Source organism: Podarcis melisellensis (genome assembly GCF_964234715.1).
Source record: "Podarcis melisellensis genome assembly, chromosome: 2".
NCBI lineage: Eukaryota > Metazoa > Chordata > Lepidosauria > Squamata > Lacertidae > Podarcis > Podarcis melisellensis.
In genome coordinates, this window is record NC_138529.1 from 41448737 (window position 1) to 41470183 (window position 21447).

A 21447-nucleotide genomic window follows, 5' to 3' on the forward strand; every position below is an offset into this window, starting at 1 on the left:
TGGTGTAAGACTGGGACTGAGCTTGCTCAGTCAGGCACATCAAGGGGGATTCTCATGTTACCATGATCTGGCCCAAGACTCCAGTCCTTGTAGTGGGGTGGGACAGCTGAAAAGAATGCCAATATATTTCACATCTGGCAACCAATGCACCCTTTTGGCTTCAGATAGTACATGGGTAGACGAGGCTAAAAAGCCCAGGACACAAATTTGCACAGCCCTCTAGCAACTATGGTGGCTCATTTACCAGAAGTAATGTATTTAGCATTAACTCTGAAAGTGTATACTAGATTCTGACCAAACTAAGCCCCCTAGAGCAAAATATACACCAGGAAGCTTAGTTTGGTCAGAATTGAGTATGCACTTCCAGAGGAAATACATCTACGTGCTGCCAGCCTGCATCTGCTGGTAACTCCATTCATTCTGCTTATTCACCCCAGCCAAGACGCTGTCCTTCCAGCATGCCCCCGACACTCGGTGTGCTTTATTACACTGGAGAAAGCAGCTTATGCCATGGAGGGCTAGCCTGTTGCCCTGTGATAGGAGAGCAGAACATACCACATTTTTTGCTCTATAAGACTCACTTTTTCCCTCCTAAAAAGTAAGGGGAAATGTGTGTGTGTCTTATGGAGCGAATGCAGGCTGCACAGCTATCCCTGAAGCCAGAACAGCAAGAGGGATTGCTGCTTTCATTGCGCAGCAATCCCTCTTGCTGTTCTGGCTTCTGAGATTCAGAATATATTCTTGTTTTCCTCCTCCAAAAACTAGGTGCGTCTTGTGGTCTGGTGCATCTTATAGAGCGAAAAATACAGTAGTTGATCTGTGTCTCTGAACTTTAGGAAGCAGGGAGAAAAGTAAACTGAACTTGGCAATTCATCCTGAGGAATGATGGCGCTTGCTTGCACCTGTCCCAGCATCAATGGGAAGATAGTTCTCCCTTTTCCTGTGTAATCTCACACCTAGGGGTGGCACCAACTATGTGCCTGGCTCCATTTGTGGGGTAAGGATACCCTCGTGGCTGAACACAGGTTGCCTAACTTGTCTCTCTCTTCCTTGCCACATGTACAGGGTGCGCACCTGGCATTGATTGACTCACTGATGACAGCGTTTGCGTTGGAAGCCACCAGCTCACTCAGTGTTACACCAGGCACTGATCTGGCAGCCATCTCCTGGGACCAGAAACTTCTGCACTGGATAGACATGGTACCTTATTTATTTATCAATCAATCAATCAATCAATCAATCAATCAATCAATCAGCTATTCTTGATATTTGTGCTTCCTCCAGATTACTTAGGTGGGCATAGAGAGAGTTAATGTCCCACTTTATTCACACAGCAAGTTTGTTTGATTCTCTACTCCAGGAACCTTTACTCTAGAGGTCAACTACAACTCCCATCAGCCCCTGCAAGGATAGCCAGTGGCCAGTGATGGTTGTAGTTGTAGTTCAGCAATATCTGGAGGGCCAGAGGTTCTCCACATCTGCACTAGTCCATGCCCAGCTGCGCTGTCCAACCTCTGACATGGAAAATGTGAGGTTGGAGTAAAATGGTTTGGATGGATTACTTACGATTTGTGAGCCCTTTGGGGACATAGATTTATCCTACTAAAAATTGCTGTAAAATCTCACCTGGAGCCCAAAGGATAGGGGCAGGATAATAAACATAGTTTTTTCATTGGTTTTGAATATGACCTCATAGAAACTTGGGATAAAATATTAAATAAAAGGGGCAGTTCCTTGATTCTGTTCCGGCCCGTTTCATGCTATCACCAACTTGCTGCTGTTGTGAAGAGGTGCTGGGCTTACTTTGCGTACATTTAAGCTCAAGTGGAGTTGCATTTCATTGCCCTTTCCTCTCCAACAAAAGTTTTTTTACACCCACATGCCAATGGGGGATTAACTTCATGCATCTGATAAAGGGATCTCTAATCCATGAAAGTTTATCCCTGTAACACATTTGTCATCTTTAATAAGGTGCCACAAGTCATTTATCTCTCTTTTTGGCCTGGACTCAGGAAGGCAGTCATGTTTTTGGAAACATGTATAACATGACCTGTTTGGCAAGGAGAGGAGAATAGCAGAGGAGGGACCTTCAGCACCTTAAATTGGTCTGTGGGTGGGATGTGCAGGGATTGGTAAGGTGTGTAAGGTAATTGGTAAGGTAATTTTTAAAAAATATCTTTTATTTAAATTAGTTTGACTTTTATTGTATCCTGTGCTGAAAAAAAAATCAATAAAAATACAGTCATACCTTGGTTTTGGAACAGCTTACTTTATTTTCCCGTGTATTGCATGAGGTTTTTTTGACACAAAAATCATGTCAAAGGCCGTCCAATACATGGATAGTGGCATGGGGGGAGATGCCGCTGGAAGTGCTGGCTGGCGGCATGCAGCTTCTCCCGATGCTGCTGCCTACAGGGAGCGATCTGGGGGCACTGGCTGGCGGCACGCAGCTTCCCCTGATGCCGCTGCGCATGGGAAGCACTCCTTGGATCGTTTCCCGCGTGCGCAGCAGCATCAGGGGAAGGTGCCCTCTGGCCAACCTGCTGGCTGGTTAGAGCACAACTTCCCTCGATGCTGATGTTTGATGGAAACACTCCCTACCTGTGTGCGGGAAATGATCTAGGGAGTGTTTCCTGCCCACAGCTGCAAGGAGGGAGAGGCTCAATAACTTTGAGCCATCTCCCCTCATTTTCTTAAAATTAAGTCCCCCAAAATAGGGGGGAGGGTCTTATACATGGGGGCGTCTAATAGACAGAAAAGTATGGTAGTTCCCAAATGCCGCAAACCCAGAAATGCCTGTTCCAGTTTGCAAACTATTTTTGGAAGCTGGACATCCAACGGGGATTCCGATTGGCTGCAGGAAGACAATCAGAAGCCACGCTTTGGGTTTTGAATGTTTTGGAAGTTGAACGGACTTCTGGAACAGATTCTGCTCGACTTCCAAGGTATGACTGTATTTATAAAAAGCAAAACAAAAAACAACAACGGCATGCTCCTTGCTTCCTCCCTCCAGATCATCCACAAGATACAGCAAAGCAGCGAGCAGGAATGCATTCAGCGGGCTGCTCCAGGAACAGACGGCCAGACCCAGGCCTCCAACAGCGGTCCCAAGGTGCGTTTGCTTGCCTCGTGCAGCTTCCTTCTGAAAGGAGCAGGGAGGGAGCCTGGACTTGTGGTGTAGCTGGAGTGGGAGGGAGGGAGGCCATTTGTGGGCCCTGCCCCAGTAGCCAAAGCGTGGCGACGGAAGGGTGGCTTTATCCATGCCGGCTTTGTTCTGTGTACAAGCCACACCCTTTCCCTCCCGCTCTTTCCTTCGAAGATAGAATTCGCTTCCTCCCTTCTGACTGACTCCCCGCCCCCCCAACTCTAGCTTATATTTGGGAACTCCCTGCACCCCAAGGATTCCCTACCTCTCCCCCTTGTAAATCTGCTGCTTCACCCTCCTCCTGTGAGGTGGCCTTTGTCTGCTTTGTCCTTGCTTTGTGGGCAACCAGAGATCCTTGACTTCTCCCCCAAATCCATTCTGTGGAGCTGGCTCACTGGCTCTGTTGGCCAGAGTGGTCAGACCATATTGAGGGGGGCAGAGGCGGGTTGCCTGCCTGAGAAGCTGCCCCGTTCATGTTCCCGATGGGCCCAACGACGAGGCCTCATCCCAGCCCAAGCTGCCCCTCTGGCTTTCTGTGCTGCGAGTGCGATACCGTCACGGTGTGTTATGTGACAGAGCTGTCTTTTTCTGCATCTTTTCCTCTGCTTCAGTGTCCCACAAGGTGGTACTGGAAACTGGTTCCTGTAAGTGGGTGGCTTTACTTATTATCTCCCTGCTGCTTTTGGCTCCTGCGCTGCATGCCAGGGGGACCCAGAGCAAAGGATGCTGGGGATTTAGGACCTTGGAGCAGAGATACCTGAGTGTGTGTGTGTGTTTGTTTCAGTGAGGGAAAGGCTGAGGGGACGACATTGCCCTGCTCCCTGTGGGATGGGCACCTGCCTGAACTTTGGGGAGACTTTGAGGGCAGAGGGGACCCTGTCCCGGGGGGAGGAGGAGGAGGAGGCGTGTTCCCACATGAGACACCAGCTGCTGGGATGCTGGTATATCCCAGCATCCTTTGTTCTCATCTCCCTTCCCTCCGCAACCCGCTCCTGCTTTGCTCTCTCTTAGCTCCGCGTGTTGGGGCACATGAGGGTTGGGTTTTGGCGGTGGCGGTGGGTGCTTAATGGATCTCTTCTTCCTGCCCTGAATAACGCAACCTCCTTGGGGTTACAGGTGCCCTGGGGTCTAACGGACAGGCAAGAGGGACTGCCTCAGAGATCAACCGAGAAGCCCCGGTTTTCATTTGTGCAGAGGGGTTAAGAGACAGCCAGAGCAGGGCAGCTCATGCCTGGAGCTGCCAAGTAGGAACAGCATGCTAGTTACACGACATTCCTTTATTCCCCCCTTCTGTGTTGCCTTCTGTCCCCCTCTCCCCCCTCAACCCGCCATTTGCTTGCTGCCCAGCTGTACTCAGTGCAGCCCAGAGTGCGGACTAGTCCGAACTTAGGCCTGGATGCTACATTGCGTTTAGTGTTCAGGAGTGTGGGGTGCTCCGGAAGGGAGAGAGGGCTCTCTCGGGAGCCCCAGGTGCATGCTGGGGAGGCTTTAATCACCCCAGGCAGAAAGCTAGGCCTTGGCTAGGCCTTCCCTGCAACCCACTACCCTGTTCCCCAGCCTTGCAAGGCAGCAGCCCTTTCCTCCTCTCTCCTCCCTCCTTGCGGGTGCATTGATCAGGCTCTCTCTTTTCTTTGCTATTGCATCCAGCATGCCATCGCTTTTTGTTTGAAGGAGTCGGGGAATAAGCCTCCTGTGGTAATGTATCCGTCGGCGCGTGCCTCCTACCGCCCGCCTGCACCACCTTGCCATCCACCCGGGTTGCTGTTTTCTAGGACTTCGGGCCGTTCCTGCTGCAATGGGCCTGGGCCGCCTTTCTCCCCTGCCCTGCAAGCTGCCAACTTTCCTGGGGCTTGGAGAGGCGAGCTTCCCCCTCTGCTGTGGACATTTTCCAGGGTCCTCATCCCTCCACGTTCAGAGCAACCAACAGCCGCCTCCAATGCCCACAAGAGACCTGCCATTTGCCCTCAGTTCTTGGGAGTAGCCTCATCTCATTGCTCACCCTCCAAACACAATCAGCCCCTCTCCTTTCCAGAGCCTGCAGAAATCCGGGGTTGCATTTCTTGTTTTTGTTAGACACTCTGGTTTTTGTTCTATTTTAGGACGTTTAGTGTGGGGGCGTCCACTGACTTTTCTCTCTAGAGCTGTAAGGTGTCAGGAAGGGAAAGATGTGGGTGCAGCCATCAGCACAAACCCTCTCATTACCACCACTGCCCACCAAAATTCCTGCTGTGTCGAGAGATGACCTGTTTTGGCCTCTGGGGCCAGGTGACCACCTCCTCCCTTGGTTCTTTTGGTCTCTTCTCCTGGGCTGGCTGGGGGGGGGGGGAAGGCTTGCTCCATTAATTCCTGGCTTCAGCAGTGGTGGAGGAAGGGGTAGAGCATCTGTCAAGCTGGTCTCCAGAGCTTGCTGTCTACGGCCAACTCTTTCCCGCCCCCAGGGACATGGCCCTTTCCCTCTGAAACCTCCCTCCAGCTCATTGCAGCAGGAATGGAGGTGCCCCATTTGCCTCTCTCTTTTTTTTCTCCCCACCCTTTTTATTTTTTGCTGGCCTGCTGGGTGTCTGTGCCTGTTTGTCTGTCTGTGCACCCCTTCCCCCCGCCCTTTGCCCTGTGCAATGTCTGCGCACGGCCTGCCCTGCTCTGTGTGTGTCTCTGGTGTGGGGGCTGCCTTTTGTTGCCTTGTCTGCTGTGTCCCGGGGTGAGGACAAGCATGTTTCCTTGGAGTGGGAAATGCAGTTATTTAGCAGGACTGACTTGCTGGCTCCTCTGTCTTCTCTCCTGCCCAGGGCAGACCCCCGACCCCCCCATTTAGCATCCCCTCACAGCCATTGTGGCGCTGCAGCCCACTGGGCCTAGCACTAGGCCAGAACCTCCCCTTGGAACATTTGTGTGGTGGGGAGAGTGAGGGGAGCTGGCAGCTGGTCCTTGGGGTCACTCAGAGCTGCTACAGAAGGGAGAGTGTCTCCTTTTCTCCTCCTATGCTGGCTGCTTCCTCTTCACTTCCCTCCTGCTTTTCTCCTCCTTGGCTGACACAGAGGGACCTGTGCCTTCGAGGGACTCGCTTGCACCCCCCCACCCCCGCTTTATATCCTTTGCCTCCCTCCCAGCATGCACTTTGCTCTTGGTATTGGGGCAGGGTGGGGGAGGTGTCATATTTTGTGCACACACATTCTTGGGGTGGGAAAGAGGGAGTTAATCTTGGCTGGTTCTTCCCTCCCTGGGTATTCCCAGGAAGAATTTCATGAGGGTCTCCTGCATGGTGGTGAAGTTGAGGGTGGGATGGAGGAGCTTGGGGTGTGAGGCCCTGGACTGAGAGGAGGCAGGGGGTGCATTCTTCAGGCTTTTCCAAGTGTCCCTCATGTGGGGACCGGCTCCTTCCATCGCTGTGTTGACTTCCTCCTGCGTTTCTGCCTTGCACAGATCCGCTATCGGAAGGACAAGGCGCTGCCCAAGCAGACTCCCTGCTTCCCTGCCATCACTGGCATGAAGGACCTGGCCAGCGGGGGTGCCATTGCTGCCACCATCCACTACTACTGCCCCCAGATTGTGCGCCTCGAGGGTAAGTCGGTGCTCTGGGTCCTGGGTGGAGGGATGGGATGGCTGCTCGGAGCTTGCAGCCGTTGTGTGCACATCGCTTCCACTCGCACGCTGATGGCTATTGTGTGCTTCCCTTGCCTGGTAGACGTGTGCCTGAAGGAGACCATGTCGGTGGCAGACAGCCTGTACAACCTGCAGCTGATCCAGGGCTTCTCTGCAGACTATTTGGGTGGCTCCTGCTTCCTCTCCTTGGAGGACCTGCTGTACATGCCGCCTATGCTGAGGGTGAGTGCTGGGACTGGGCAGGAGGTGGGGCAGTCCTCCAGCCCCTCTGTACCTCTAGAGATAAAAACATGGCTGCCCTGGCTGCAGTAAGGGAAGCCCTCAGAGCTTCAGGGCCGAGGAGCTGCTTGGAAGGAGCCCTGGCATGGCAGAAGGAAGCCTTGCTCTGTGCCCCGTGTGGCTGCTCATGTGGAGCAAGTGGGGATTAGTGTTTGGTCTGAGCGTCCAGCCTGCCTTGGCCCTAATGAGTCTTGGCTGGGGCCTCCGGCTGCACTAATTGGAGGCTGATCGTGCAAGAACAATGAGGCCCTTCTGCAGTGGGTGGCAGGGCAGTGCTGGGGGCGGGGATTGCGGTGGGTCAGAAGAGAGACGTTGTAGGCACCAGGAAGAGTTCTTCTCAGGAGTGCTACCTGCAGATGGAGATGGTGGAGCAGAGACTAGGTCCTCTCCTCCCCCTTGTTTTCTGGACCCAACGCTGGCTAAGTGAGGGGAATGAAGGCTGCTTCCTCCAGAGACTATTTGGCTAACTCATTGCCCTTCATCCCCAGATAAACGTCGGGGTGTTCCTGGCAGAGTTGTTCCTGTGCTTTGAGGTGCTTAAGCCTGACTTTGTGCACCCAAAGGAGCTGCCTGGACTTCAAGGTAAGAAGGTGGCAGGTGTGCTTGTATGTCTGTAGCACCCAGGAAGCTGCCCAGGTTCACGGGCTTGCACTGCTTTGGCTTGCTCCTAGTTGTGTGTAAACTGGCTGCTAGTGCCTCTCTGGGGTTTCAGGCCCAGAGCCTTTCCCCCTGACCTACCTGAAGATGCTAAGGATGCTGGAGTCTAAGGTATGGCTCCCCCCACCCTCCACACCTTAGTGGTAGCAGTTAGCTTGAGGAGCAACTAACCCAGGATAGGAGTGAGGCAGTCCATTCCCAGCCTGCAGAGCTGTGCTGTTTTGGGTATGTAGTATTGCAAGATATTTGTCGGTACATTCATTATGGGCAGACCCTTATATTTGGTATACTATGTGCTGATAATTTCCATTGTGCTGAGCAGGCAGAAAAACCCAAACTACCTCCCCCCCCCCCGAATAACTTAACACCCACCCCCATTTAATAATTGTAGCATATCTGGCAAAAAAAAAATTGTTTGTATACTTGTGAACACGAGAATTATGATTTTTGAAGTATATGGACTGCTGGTGGGATAATTAGAGTAGAGGAGGGAGCACAGTCGACATGGGGAGAGAAAGGAAGAAGCGCAGAACATCTTAATTGCAGCTGTATCTAATTGTTTCTGAAGACATTATTACTAGTTGCATGCTTTCCAGACATTTTGCAAATCTGGGGCCCACGCGCCTGCTTTTTCTTAATTTTGAGAATGAAAAGCTTCTCTTAAAGTCTTAGGAAATTTGTCTTCCACAAGTTATCTGTTACAGTTCGTACAATGTTTTGAACTAGATAATTGGCAATCAGGTCCTCCCTTCCTTTTAAGGGGGAGATGGAAAAAGGGTATAGCATATGCCTCCCATATTACGTGGTATAAACCAAAGGTGACTGGTATTTTTGTTTCAGTCACTTTGATCTGGTTAATTGAACAAACATATTCTGTCTGTGGAGCATCAACGGATCCTGTTGCAGGATTTAGATTGTGCTTGCCTTGGCTTTATCTTGACCAGCGTTCACGGCTTTTCCAAATACTTGTTAAAACCTTGGCCCTTCCTGGAAAGTTTGCATTCTGATGTTGCGAACGCTTTTCTGGTCTTGCTGCAAGAAAAGATACCTTTAATCCCCATTGTGCGTTCTGTACATCAGGTGGTAAATTGCATGCCTGAAAAATAAGGAAAAGTAAAGGCTGTGCTATAAAGCCTGTCTGTGCACACAGGTATTTGATAACAGCCTATCACTGTCACACTTCCCCTGCCGCCCTAAATCAGTTGTCCCACTGAGTAAGTGGAGCAGAGGCATGGGCTGCTGGGAGCTGGCATGCTCCAGCCTTGGAACAATGGCCTCCTGTGTGAGCCGAGATGGGAGCAGGTTCCTCTCCTGCCCTTTGGTACACGTGGTTGGCATTCCCACCCTTTCCTGACCTTCTAGTGACTTAATCCTCAGCGTGAGCTCTCTGCTCCCTTCCCCTCTTGGCTTGTTCAGTAAAGTGACTGTTCTCTTCCAGATTCCCCTGGGCTGAATGACTCCCTGACGCCCAACAGTGGGAACAACAACAGGTAAGGGAGCCTCTACTACTCTCACCACCGCCACTTGGAGCCTGAAACCAGGCTTGCCCTTTCTTGCCCATGCTGGGAGTCAGATTTGGATGCTGTGCTTTGCAAGGAAGGTGTCTGTGGGCTGCTCTCTCTCTCTGGTGCCTCATTCCAGCGCTAGGATTTTGTAAATGGATGATGATGTAGGAGCATGAGAAATTGCCTTATGCTGAACCAGACCTCATTGACCCATCTCTCTCCTCTCAATGTTGTCTACACCAGGGTTTCCCAAACTTGGGTCTCCAGCCGTTTTGGGACTACAACTCCCATCATCCCTAGCTATCATAATCTGGTCAGGAATGATGGGAACTGTAGTTTCAGACAGGGAGCCTCTCCCAACCCTACCTAGAGATGCCAGGGATTGTCTTCTCCAGGGCACCAATTCCCTACCTTTTCACCCACCAAGAGGACAGTCCCTGCATTCTGCCATGTCAGCTCCAGTTCCAGCTTATAAAACGAAGCTGCTTTAGCCCGAGTGTGTTGCTATCACTAGCTTCCCTGTCTGGCAGCGTGGCTAGCCAGTCTCCCATGTATGAATCAAAGCTGTTGGGAAGCCTTAGACGGGAGTCATGTCCAGACTGCGTCATGTCCACAAGCCATGATGTTGCTGACAGAGGACTCCAGGCAAGGAGCCAGTGGCTCTCAAAATGTTGCTGGACTCCAACCAGCAACAACCAATGTGGCTGCTGGTCAGGAATGATGGGAGTTGTACTCTGCTGGTGGCTTACCTGTGCCCTTCCCAGTAGTGCTCAAAAACCGTGAATCCCTCTAGGAATAGTTAACTATTGTCTCTTCAAAGGGGCAATGTTGCTGTTGCAGCTGGCAGAGGTCTGGGAGAGTCCTTGAGGTCCTTCACGATTTCTGTGCTGTTGACATAAGAGTCCTTGCTTTCCTAAAAAAACCCTCCACTCAGCAGCTTGCTCTTCAGATGTGTTAGTACTCTGAAGTGCCACAGCTTGACTTTCCCCCTCTGCTTGCCTAGAAGGCCTCTCCACATATTAATATTAGACAGTCTTTGGGGAAACGTGATCTGGAAGGAGTTATTCCTGCAATCAGGGTGGGGAGAGCTCCTTATGTTTTTTGTGGTGGCTCTTTGCCTCCTTATGTTTCAGGACGGTTGGACCTTCCTTTGCTCTGGGGAAAAAACTGCGTCCCTGGCACTGTCAGTGTGTGAGTCGGGTGCTCCCTTCCCCTGATCAGCTGTAGCTGCTGATCAGGGGAGTCTTCGTGGTTTACCTGGATTGAGTTGCACTGGTGGAGTAAAGGGGAAAGCACTCTTGGCCAGAGCAGCTGCTCTCCCTTTGCTCCAGGCCAGCAGAAATTGTAGTTCTTCTTGCAGGGCAGGTGGGTGGGTGGGGGTGTGACTGGGCAAGCTTCTGATCTTTAAGGTAGGCACAGCTTTCCTCCCATGTGCAAGTTATGGGAATGCCTTTAGGCAGCAAATTAAAGTAACTTGTTCCTGCAAGTCTGTTCACTTCATTTGCCAAACGAATGAGCGGAATCAACACTTAGCAGAGTGCCTACATGTTCCACGTATAATGTAATGCAGTGATTCTAGTGTTGTGCAAATTCCTTCTTGGGTTTCTAGCACCCCTCCCCTTTAAAAAAACAAACGCAACAACCCACACCAAACTAGTCCTATTTCCTCAAAGGACTAGCTTTCAGCACCCAGTTTCCCTCTGCTGACTTCGCTTGTGTGAGTGCAGTCTGTGTTGGTGCGGCCAGAGAGGATTGTGGCTGGAGGCCTAACCAGTGTGCAGCAGCATCTGCTTCTCTCTGTGTGATAACAAGTTTTGTAGCAATGTTCTTAATCTGATCTCATCTCTTATCCCCCCCAGTAGCTCCCCAGTTTTCAGCTTCCGCCACCCACTGCTGCCTGGAGGGCAGGCACAGTCTCCGCTCTGTGGTTCTTTAGGTAAGGTGCTGCTGCTTTGTCTAGTCTCTCCCACCCACCACCAATACAAACCACATACAAGCTGTGGGGGAAGAAAAGGAGCCCTTCAGTTCTGTTGGGGGTAAAAGGTTAAGCAAAACACATGCAAGTCTCTTGGAGGTCCTTCTTAAGGCGTCATGATCATGACTGTCGGCATCCGCAGGGGCTTGTTTCTGTGGTTTCCAAAGCTCTTGGTCCTGGATAGCTGTTCAGCTTCACCCAGCAGCTGCTGCACATTTCTCAAGAGCAACAGAGCCATAGTATGCCTGCCTTAGATGGCACAATTTTAAGATGCTTTGGTAAAGGCGCAGTATGCTAGTTTCATGGCATGAGTAAGGGTGAGCTCTGTTGATCCTCTTGTAAGGCAATAAGGGCTGCAACCCTGTGCAACCAGAGAGGGGAAAGCTCTGCCCTTCTGGATGCTTTGAATCTCTTAACGCCCATCTGGCCCAACTGGCATGGCCCAAGGCCAAGGACGATGGGAGTTGTAGTCCAGTTATGTTTGGAGGGCTGCAGGTTCCGCCTTCCTGGTTTACACCTGGAATTTTGTTTGTGAATAGGCATGCACAAAATTGTACTGTGTAAACTGGCCTATCATGGGAAAAGATCATTCTGAGAAGGCAGGTTTTAATCTTCATCTCACCTCAAGAGATGGCCCTAGACAGCCTGAGATATATTTGACATATTTGGAGCTTGTGCTGCTGACGTCGTGCCCTCATGGGCCTTTGGTTTCCTTTCAAACACATGCTTTGTGAAGGATCCTTGTCAAAGTAGAGTGGCTCTCCTTTTGTGTACTTGCTCCTCCTTATTTTGACATGGAGGGTGCTGTCCCTCAAGGACAGCCTGGGCCAACTTGGAGCCCTCCAGATGATTTGGGTTGTCACTCCCGTCAGCCAGAGCAAGCATGGACAATGGTCAGGGAGGGATGGGAGCTGGAGTCTGAAACATCTGGCAGGCTGCTTGGATTCCTCCTACCCCTTGACTTGAGGGCCTTGACTCCTGCCACCAAGTCTCTAGGACAACCCTGCGATATCTTCTTGTTCCTCTGATTTTGGTCCTTTTTGTGTCCTTAGGCTCCCTGCATCACTCCACATCCATGTCCCATGTTGAGGGCTTTGGTAAACCATGGAGCAAGAAGCAGCTCAGGTGAGGAGCACGGGGGGTGGATTTCATATGGCCAGAGGAGGGGACAACTTCCCAGACCTCTGCTTATCCACCGACTTGGGATACAGAGTTCTGAGAAGCAGTACCAGCAGGTTGTGAGTGGAAGGTGGTCTTGGAATGTCCCAGCTTGTCCACCCTTCTTTTGCTCCTAATCTTATCGCTTTGCTCCGCTTCCCTAGCCACCCGTTGTCGCAGGCGGTCTCCTTCAGCATCCCCTTTGGCTTGGACAGCGATGTGGACATTGTGATGGGGAACCCGGTGGGCATGCTGCGCTCTGTCAGCTCAGACAGCCTGGCCCCTGCCCTCTATTCCTCCTTGCCTCGCTCCCCGCGCCCACGGTCCACTGACGTGGTTGAGGCCCCCAATGGCTTAGTGACAACACCGCTCCACGGGGCTGGACCCAAGGCCCAGGAGGGGCTGGCCCTGGAAAACGGGCTGAGTGACGGCTACCCTGACCTGCCTACCATCGAGGAGGCCCTGCAGATCATCCACAGCAGCGAGCGCCTGCTCCCCGAGGGAGCGCCCGATGGCTTTTATCTGCACTCTCCAGAGCCGCCGAAAACTTCTGTGCCAGAAAAGGCACCCATGGCTACTGTTTACCGCTGCCACAATGGCCCCCCCAATGGGGCCGAGCCAGCCCAGGATGGCAGCCTAGACTCAGATGCCGAGGAGCCCACGCGGGCCCCTGGCGGCCCCGACGACTCCACCTCGTGCGTCAGTTCGCTGAGCTCACAGCCCGACAGCACGGCTTCGTCCGCCTCTGGCGTCCGCATGACCAGCTTCGCGGAGCGCAAGAAGAAGCTGGCTGCGACAGACAGCAAGTCCAGTGGGATCAGCTCTGAGGGATCTGAGGTTGGGCCTGTCCCGCCAGACGAGAGCCCCGCCCAGAGCCCTGCCCTCAGCTCAGAGATGAGCCAGCTGGGGGCGCGGCTGGAGGAGAAGCGCCGGGCCATCGAGGCTCAGAAGAAGCGCATTGAGGCCATCTTCACCCGGCACCGCCAGCGCCTGGGCAAGAGTGCCTTCCTGCAGCTACAGAAGGCCCCCGACGCCCAGGGCCAGTCGGAGGATAGCCGGCTCGCTCTCGAGGAGCGGCTTGCCCAGCTGGAGGCCGAGGAAGAGGCCGGAAGCCCTCGGGCCCGCCTAGACAACAAGCAGGTGACCTTTTCCCCGGAAATCACCAAGGGCGGAGCGTTGGACGAGAACCTGGGCGATTACAACCGGGCGGTGGCTAAGCTGAATACCGCCCTGAGCTCCCTGCAGCTGGATATGCAGCGTCTGAGCGATCAGCAGCAGCGCCTCCTGCTGGATAAGAAGCCTAGCGTGCAGGCCTGGGTGATCCCAGCCCCAAGGACCGGCCGTGAGGGGGCTCCTCCCCGCTCCTCCCTGGAGCTGTCCTCCCCATCACCATCGCCCTCCCCTTCCCGCAAGTCCCGTTCCCCTCAGCCCACCCCGAAGAAGTCTCCTGCCCCAGCTCCACCCAAGAGCCCCCGGCACGCCCGGCCAGTGGAGCTGAAGCTGCCCCCCCTCACACGGGTCCTGACGCCTCCCCACAATGTGGACACCCTCCCACACCTCCGCAAGTTTTCCCCCAGCCAGGTGCCCATGCAGACCCGCTCCTCCATCCATTTTGCCGAGGATGAGGAGCTGCCCGTGCCGGAGGCCCAGGGGAACTTGCGGCCTGTGGCCTCGGTGCCCCCTCAGGGGGGCAACGGCCGTGTCTCGGGGGATGGCACCAGTGACGTCTCCTCGCCCAGCGACCGGCGCAGCAGCCTGATTGAAATCCCCTTGTCCAGCCTGAAGGGGGAGGAGGAAGACGACGATGCAGATGGCGACGACTCGCTGGAGGGATCCATCACCGAGGCCCTGGACTCCGAGCCGGCCCGGGCTGGCATGGGCTTCTACTTCAAGGTAAGCACCTGAAGCGGAGACTGCGAACACTCATGGTAGGCATTCTGCACTTTCTATAGAAGAGCTTTTGGAGCATGGGCAAGAGGCAACTGGGTATGGCTAGGCCGGGCTTCAGGTGGCTGTGCTGCTATGCTCTTTCTTGAAGGTAATAGGAGTAGGCAGTGGGACAGGGCTTCCAAGGGGCCCCTTTTGACTGGCAGGAGCGTATGCAGAATGTGCAGGTGGGGTTGCTGAAGCCAAGTGCTTGAACAAAGACACTGTGTGTGTGTGTGCGCAACTTAAAACGGACATCTCCTTTCTGAGATCCTTGTGGGTCAGGGAAGATCTTTTTTCAGACGTGTTTTTCTACTGCGCCAGGTTAAATCACACCAGCTGCTGCTGCTCTCTAGTGGCAATGCAGATCTCTGCAGCATCTTGGACTGCCCCAAAGATAGGACCATAAGCATGAGCTCCAGAAGCAGAGCTCAGCCTCAAATGAATAGAGGATGGAGTGTGGATCATGTACAGAATGACCTCTGCCAGGTTGACTTGGGATTTGCAGTGGGAGTTCGTGGTCTCAGTTCCTGAGCTTTCTGCCAGTTTTGGACCTCATTCTGAGGCTCGATAATCCTGGGACCTCCAGGCATTGATAGATCATATGAAGTTTTTTCCTTTTTTCTATCACCCACCTTTGGGATTTGTATCTTATCTGTAGGTGCTAGGAACCCCATTTTGGGCAAGCCCTATGCATAGCTGGATACATGGAGTGGCATTTGCAGAGGGGTTGAGAGCAGTTGGCTTCAATCCAGAGGAAGGTAGAAAAAGAACCTAAGAGCTCTGCTGGATCCGACCAATCTAGTTCAGCATCCAGTTGTCATTGTAGCCGACCATAAGGACAGGTCTGGCTGCTGTGTGACTCCTGTCCTGAAAGTGAAAAGTGATCCTGCATCTTAGAGGACTCACCCACCCTTTCTCTCTACTGACTCGCTGCGTTTGTTCAGGATGAGGCGAAGGCTGAGGAGGAAATGGCGCAGAAGCGCGCAAGCTTCCTAGAGAGGCAGCAGCGACGCACTGAGGAGGCGAAGCGCAGGAAGCAATGGCAGGAGGCGGAGAAGGAGAAGAAAGAGGAGGAGGCAAGGTGAGGTTGGGATGGGGGAAGCGACAGGGTCCTTCTCATTCTTGGCCCTCTTTGTAGGCATGGCCATGGTAGGTGCTTCTGCTGTGGTGGGAGGCCTTGTGCTTCCAGTATTCCACACCCCCCCATAGCTCTATTTGGTTTCTCCAGTTCCCATGCTACACCAACACTTACAAAAATTGAGTCACTCAAGTAATGCTTTATACATCTATAACTACTGCTTCACTTGTTTTGTATTGGTTCTGATGCACTGGGATTTCCCATTGTGTGGAAATGGCTCTCACGTCACAGTGGGACCTTGTGTGAATGGGGCCCTTTTCACTCAATCTTCCATGGCAAAAGGGGCAGGATTCAGGGCCTGGCCATTCAGAATGAGGGCATAATATGCAGATTTGTTGCACTATTCCAAGGACAGTGTCTGGATCTTTCTTGGAGCAAAATGTGCCCACCTTATGTAGAGCCAACGAACTCTGACTGCTTGGAGTGCCATCTTCAAGGACTTTCTCCTGTATAAACCCTGCTGCCTAGAATGAGATTTGTGTGTGAGCAAGATTGTCTAGTGCAAAATAAGTTCTTGCTGGCCCTCAACTCGCAGATTTTCTTCTAAGTTGGCAGCAGAAGTGTGTGTGAGTAAAGGAAATAACCTGGCAAACTGTCATCTGTTGCTTGCACCTTCCCCCAGCAGGGCTCACTGCTTGTGGTATGGAGGGCAGAGGAATCGCTGTAACCTCTGGCAGATGCTTATGAGCCAACCACCATTTTGACATTCCCGCATTGACCTGATGAACCATTGTCTTGGGACATTATGGGAATAATTTGCAGGGGATTCTAGGGGATATATTCTAGAGCAGTTTATTCTAGAGCAGGAATAGCCAATGTGGTTCCCTCCAGGTACTGCTGAACTACAAGCCCCCACCTTCTTCTAGGGCATGGGTAGGCAAACTAAGGCCTGGGGGCCAGATCCGGCCAAACTGCCAGTCCGGGAATCAGCGAGTTTTTACAGGAGTAGAATGTATGTTTTTATTTAAAATGCATCTCTGGGTTATTTGCGCGGCATAGGAATTCGTTCATTTTTGTCTTCAAAATATAGTCCGCCCCCCCCCCAAAGTCTGAGGGACAGTGGACCGGCCCCCTGCTGAAAAAGTTTGCTGACCTGTTTTAGGGAATGTTCTTGGTTTGCACACAGGGCATCAGTTGTGCCTACTGGACCTGGCTGTTACGATCCATGAGCTGAGAATGCAACCACCTCCCATTGTTGCTTCATCTTGCAAGAGAAGAGGGGTAGTTCTGGGAGGTGTGTCTGTGGATACCATACCCCCGCCCCCATTAGGGAACCATGGAGGGGGTTTCAGAATGCAGATGAAAAACTAATTCATTTTACGTAACTAAAGGCAGAATTGATTTGATGACTCCCATCAGGGTAAGCCCTTTGCACACAGGGTTTCCCCCCCTGGTCCCCTAAAACTGGAGAGGAGAGATCAGCCCACTTGGTGAGCTGCAGTGCATTTTAGTATGATGTTGAATCCTTCTTCCTATAACTACAAAATGCCCGGTGGATTTTGGGTTAATAGCAGATTCTGTGCCTGGTGGGCTTGTAGTCACTTTTAACCTCTGGCTGTATTCTTGACTGTGCTTCTCCAGACAACGGCAGGCAGAGGAGCAGCCCCGGCAAGAGGAGGAAGTGGTGGGGCCGAGGCGCGGTGACTTCACCCGCCTGGAATACCAGCGGCGCCATCAGCTCAAGCTGATGGAGGACCTGGACAAGGTGCTGCGGCAGAAGCCCACCACTGTGCGCGCCCTCAAGAAAGGGCGGCCCAAGACCGTCTTCTGTGATGACTCTGCCCTTGCGCGCAGCCCCGTGAAAGGCCTCCTTGGTAAGAGCTGTGGCTAGTTGGGAAAGGAGCTGGGCATGCTCTGCAGGGCGGCGGAAAACTTGTAAACGCAGCTGCCGTGTGTCACGGTGGCGCTAAAATGCAAAGGGACCGTGGTTCAGGAAAGGGACAACTGTGGCCATGTAAACTTTGCCCCCAACTCCTGATCATGTGCCTGCCTATTCCTAGGCTCCAAGCTCAGCAAGGTGTATTCCCAGTCGACTCTCTCGCTTTCTACGGTGGCCAATGATCCTGGCAACTCACTCTCCATCAAGAGGTCTTCTCGGTGAGTTTGTAGTACTTCTACTTAGCCTTGTTACTCTTAACGCATTAAGAGGGTACAGGGGAGATGCAAAAACCCTGGTAGTGTGCTCTAGGGTGGGTGGGATTTGGATTGGCCTTCTAGCTAGTAGCAGGCCCGAGGGAAACGGGTTTGTGCTGCACTTGCAGAAGTTAAGGGTGAGCACTTCTGTTTTGCAGAGCTGCGTCTCCTTCTGGGCCAATGTCCCCCAGCCGGTTGCTGTCCAACCAGAACCGGGAGCGTGACTGGGAGAACGCATCGACCGCCTCCTCGCCAGCCTCCATTCCAGAGTACACAGGTAAACCTCTTGCTGTCTCAGCCCTCCCTTCCAGAAAATTCCAGCTTTCCTTCTGTGATTCTACAGAGGGAGCTCTGCTAGATTGCCTTCTCCAAATGCACTGGCCAAGTGTCTTGATCTGGTGCCTGCTCTGCAAGGGCATCAAGAGACCTCCAGATCCTTTGCCTTGTGAAGCATCTTCTGCTTGTCTTGCCAGGGCTGCCTTCCTTAGGGAACCTCGTGAGCCTGACTTCTCTGCTGAACTCTTCTTCTCTCTGCAGGGCCCAAGCTGTACAAGGAGCCCAGTGCCAAGTCCAATAAGTACATTATTCACAATGCACTGTCTCACTGCTGCCTTGCTGGCAAAGTCAATGAACCCCAGAAAAATCGCATCCTGGAGGTAAGCTGAGCGGGCAATTACACGGGGTGGGATGGCAGGTTGTTAAATGGCTGTGGGCTGGGCAAGGTGCATCCTTCACCCTCGTCTTGCTGAACTGTGCACATCATGTAGATATCCTCCTCTGATCTCTGTGTATTTGAAAGAACATCATGTTGGCTCCAGCTTCTGACTCTGCATGGGCTTTGTAGCTATGGACGTTTGCCTCTGCATAATACAGCATGGCCTCAACTTCCGCTGTTAGAATATAGCAGCATAAAAGCATCACACTGGCTGCACCACTGAGAGATGTTAATCATAGAACCCCATGTGCAAAGGTGTTTGGTCACCTTCATTGGCTGTGAGCCTAGTGGCGGTTGAACCGTACTGGCAGAAGTCTCCCTTTTCTCAGTGGAGATGAAGAAAATCATGTGTGACATGTGCTGGCTCACTCAGTTTCACAAGAACTTAGAACTGTACGTTGTTTGTTGTTCGTTCTGCAGACATTTCTAATGTTGGAATGTTTTATGTGCCTCGACTTGATTCTTACTCCTGCTTTACACGCATCTTCCTCCCTGCCCCCCCTCCATTTTAGGAAGTGGAGAAGAGCAAAGCCAATCACTTCCTCATCCTGTTCCGTGATTCGAGCTGCCAGTTCCGGGCGCTGTACACCCTGTCGCCAGAGACGGAGGAACTGACGCGCCTGGCAGGCTACGGGCCGCGCACCATCACTCTGGCCATGATCGAGGGCATCTACAAGTACAGCTCTGACCGTAAGCGCTTCACGCAGATTCCCAGCAAGACCATGTCCATGAGTGTGGATGCCTTCACCATCCAAGGACACCTCTGGCAGACCAAGAAGCCAGGCACCCCCAAGAAGCCAGGCACACCAAAATAGCCAGGCCTTTCCAACCTCAGTCCGTCTACTGCTTTTCTCTGCCTGGACTTTAGAGCTGCTACTTGTTAGGTTGCTGGCCCAAGTTGGATACATGGAACCCTATCAAAATGGGTGGCTTGCGTAGATGGGTCTGTTAAGCAGGGGGTTACATCTTGTACTGGACCAGCGTTATCTCTGGCCGGATCAGAGCCACACAGGAGTCTTGTGCATAGTTCTGATGCCTGTTCTAAGGAGACTACTTTTTTTGGGGGGGGGGTTGTTGACAGATGCTCTGGAAACTGCCAAATCCCATGATAATCTAGAGGCTCAGAGTTGCCATAGTGACACTGCCCCACATGCGGCCTGTGTGCGCTCGTCTGGGCTCCTGCATGCTCTGTCTGCCTCCAGCCACCACCTGAATGTTGGTCCACCACCACAGCAATGAAGGGTCTCTCTTTCTGACTCCTGCTTGCCTGGGGAACGGGGCCCAGGCCTTCTTTGGTTCTGTCTGGGGTTTCTTGTTTCCCTGGGTGCCCCTGTTTATATTTATACATACTTATACATATATATATATAGATATATATATATCTTGGAGCTATTTAATGATTTTTCAATTATTTGTATATAAAAAGGAACAAATTGCATTTGGAACAGTGGGGCAGGGTGAATTTGTATATGGAGATAGGCATGGTGGGGGGAGGGTAGCACAGAACAAGGTGTGTGTGTGTGTGGATGGATGTTTCCTCCTTTGGCGTTTTGTCTTTCTTCCTTTCCCCACTTCCCCTTTGGGCTTTTTTTCCTGCTCCCTTGTTCACAAGGGCTATTTGGTGTAGGGATGGGCAAGGGCTGTTTACATGCCATAACTTTTTAGCAGGCATTTTGGGGGATGGCAGGGAGCCTGTGAATTTGGCAAGCTTCAGCTGGCCATTCTCATTCAAAATATTTGGAAGCTGGGAGTTGCTGTAGTCACAGAGCAGGCCTCTGTGGATCCTGAACTGAGCTGCCAAATGGAAAAAGCAAACTCCTACCTGCTCTAGGAAGAGAGCAGGCTCCAGCCTCTTCTTTCCTTCCTTCCTTACCAGTTTAGAGCTGCACCTCTGGGCTGTAGCAGGCAGTGAATGTAGGCTGCTCCTTCAGTTGTCCTCCCCAAGAGCCAGAGGAGGCCTGGGCACTGAGGGGCTTCTACCCTCTTTTCTTTCTCTTCTCCCCCACCCCCTACCCAGCCCACTTGCTGTTTGGGTCTTTTCCTCCGCCTCCTGCTCTTTTGGGGTAGCAGTTGCTCTCAAGGCAGAGTGCAGGAGGGAGCTGGGGGAAGCCAATCCTGTTCAGCTTGGGGTTCTGTCTTGTTCAACTTTATTCCAGGTCTCTCGTGGTTGCTTGTTGATGACCGAATGTTATGTAGGTGTTTGGGGATACAGTATAGTGCAGGGTTGGTGTTAAAAAAAATTAAAAGGGCAGGTGGGAACTTTGTCCCTGGCTGCTTAATAAAGTAACTTAAATGAACTCTTTGCTGGTCATTACTTGGTGTACTTCCATCCCACACAGAGTGGGGTGAATAAAAGACACTGGAGGCAGATTGTGTCTCTGGTTTTGAAAGCCTGCCTTTCCTTTCTCTCTATAATTGGCTTTATGTTGCAAGTGTCTGCCTTCAGCTTTAGCCTGTGCCCATTACTCAGCTGTTTTGGATAGCAGCACAGAGGCACGGGCAAGCTAGGAATCTAGCCATTTTAAAGCCTTTTTTGTCGGATGTAAACTTGTTCCATGTTTAATGCAGGGTTAGAACTACTGGGGTGTGACCAGCTGCTGTTTCCTTGTTTGGGTTTAATTAAGCGTGGCTTCCTTGAAAGCAGTGAAGGTTTGGTAGGTGTTCAGCTGGTTGGAAGAAGGAAGTAAGGTCATTCTCCCTGTTCCACCCAGCTATTTGTTGGACTTGCCCCCATGAGCATGACCAAGTAGGACAGGAATATACTTAAGAACAGGACTTGGGAGAAACTGCTATAGCAGGAAAGACAAATTATATATCTGCATTCACGGAAGGTATGTGGTAACAACCTCATCACTACTGCTTAACCCCCTTTCCTTAATGCTCATTGTTCTTAAACATCAAGAGCTTATTCACAAGTCAGTTTTAAGCTGCCAGGATCTTATGAAGTAACTGTTGCCACAACAGTTAAGCTAATGAGAGAGGATGAATTCTTATCAGCAGCACAGTTAAGGAAATTCCATTAGGAAGGTGGGGGTTAAGCACTCCATTGTATTGAACATGCCACTGAACTGAAAGCAGTGTTTGACATAAATTGAAGAAGCCCCTTTTATTACACTTTTTAAGCTTAGGAGAGTTAAGAATTTCAGTAATGAAAAGTATGCCAAACTAGCAGCTGGCAGTGCAGGTTACTTATTCATGTATACAGCAGCTGGC

At 51.9% G+C, this 21447-nt stretch overlaps 1 protein-coding gene across 4 annotated transcripts in view; it reads left to right on the plus strand.

Moving 5' to 3' along the window:
• The window catches only part of CAMSAP3 (calmodulin regulated spectrin associated protein family member 3), a 48832-nt gene extending 28301 nt beyond the window's left edge, over positions 1-20531 (plus strand). The window contains exons 3-19 of one of the 4 annotated variants that reach the window (XM_081900427.1): positions 1066-1200; positions 3014-3112; positions 3757-3789; positions 4793-4840; positions 6566-6704; positions 6828-6967; positions 7513-7606; positions 9120-9171; positions 11049-11122; positions 12214-12286; positions 12484-14212; positions 15193-15329; positions 16968-17200; positions 17387-17483; positions 17678-17796; positions 18057-18175; positions 18747-20531. In XM_081900427.1, coding sequence (XP_081756553.1) covers positions 1066-1200; positions 3014-3112; positions 3757-3789; positions 4793-4840; positions 6566-6704; positions 6828-6967; positions 7513-7606; positions 9120-9171; positions 11049-11122; positions 12214-12286; positions 12484-14212; positions 15193-15329; positions 16968-17200; positions 17387-17483; positions 17678-17796; positions 18057-18175; positions 18747-19049 — 3624 coding nt within the window. In that variant the 3' untranslated portion in view covers positions 19050-20531. The remainder of the gene's footprint in view (positions 1-1065; positions 1201-3013; positions 3113-3756; positions 3790-4792; positions 4841-6565; positions 6705-6827; positions 6968-7512; positions 7607-9119; positions 9172-11048; positions 11123-12213; positions 12287-12483; positions 14213-15192; positions 15330-16967; positions 17201-17386; positions 17484-17677; positions 17797-18056; positions 18176-18746) is intronic. The other 3 variants (XM_081900429.1, XM_081900428.1, XM_081900430.1) reach the window with 3 other exon arrangements.
• The last annotated feature ends 916 nt before the right edge of the window (positions 20532-21447 follow it).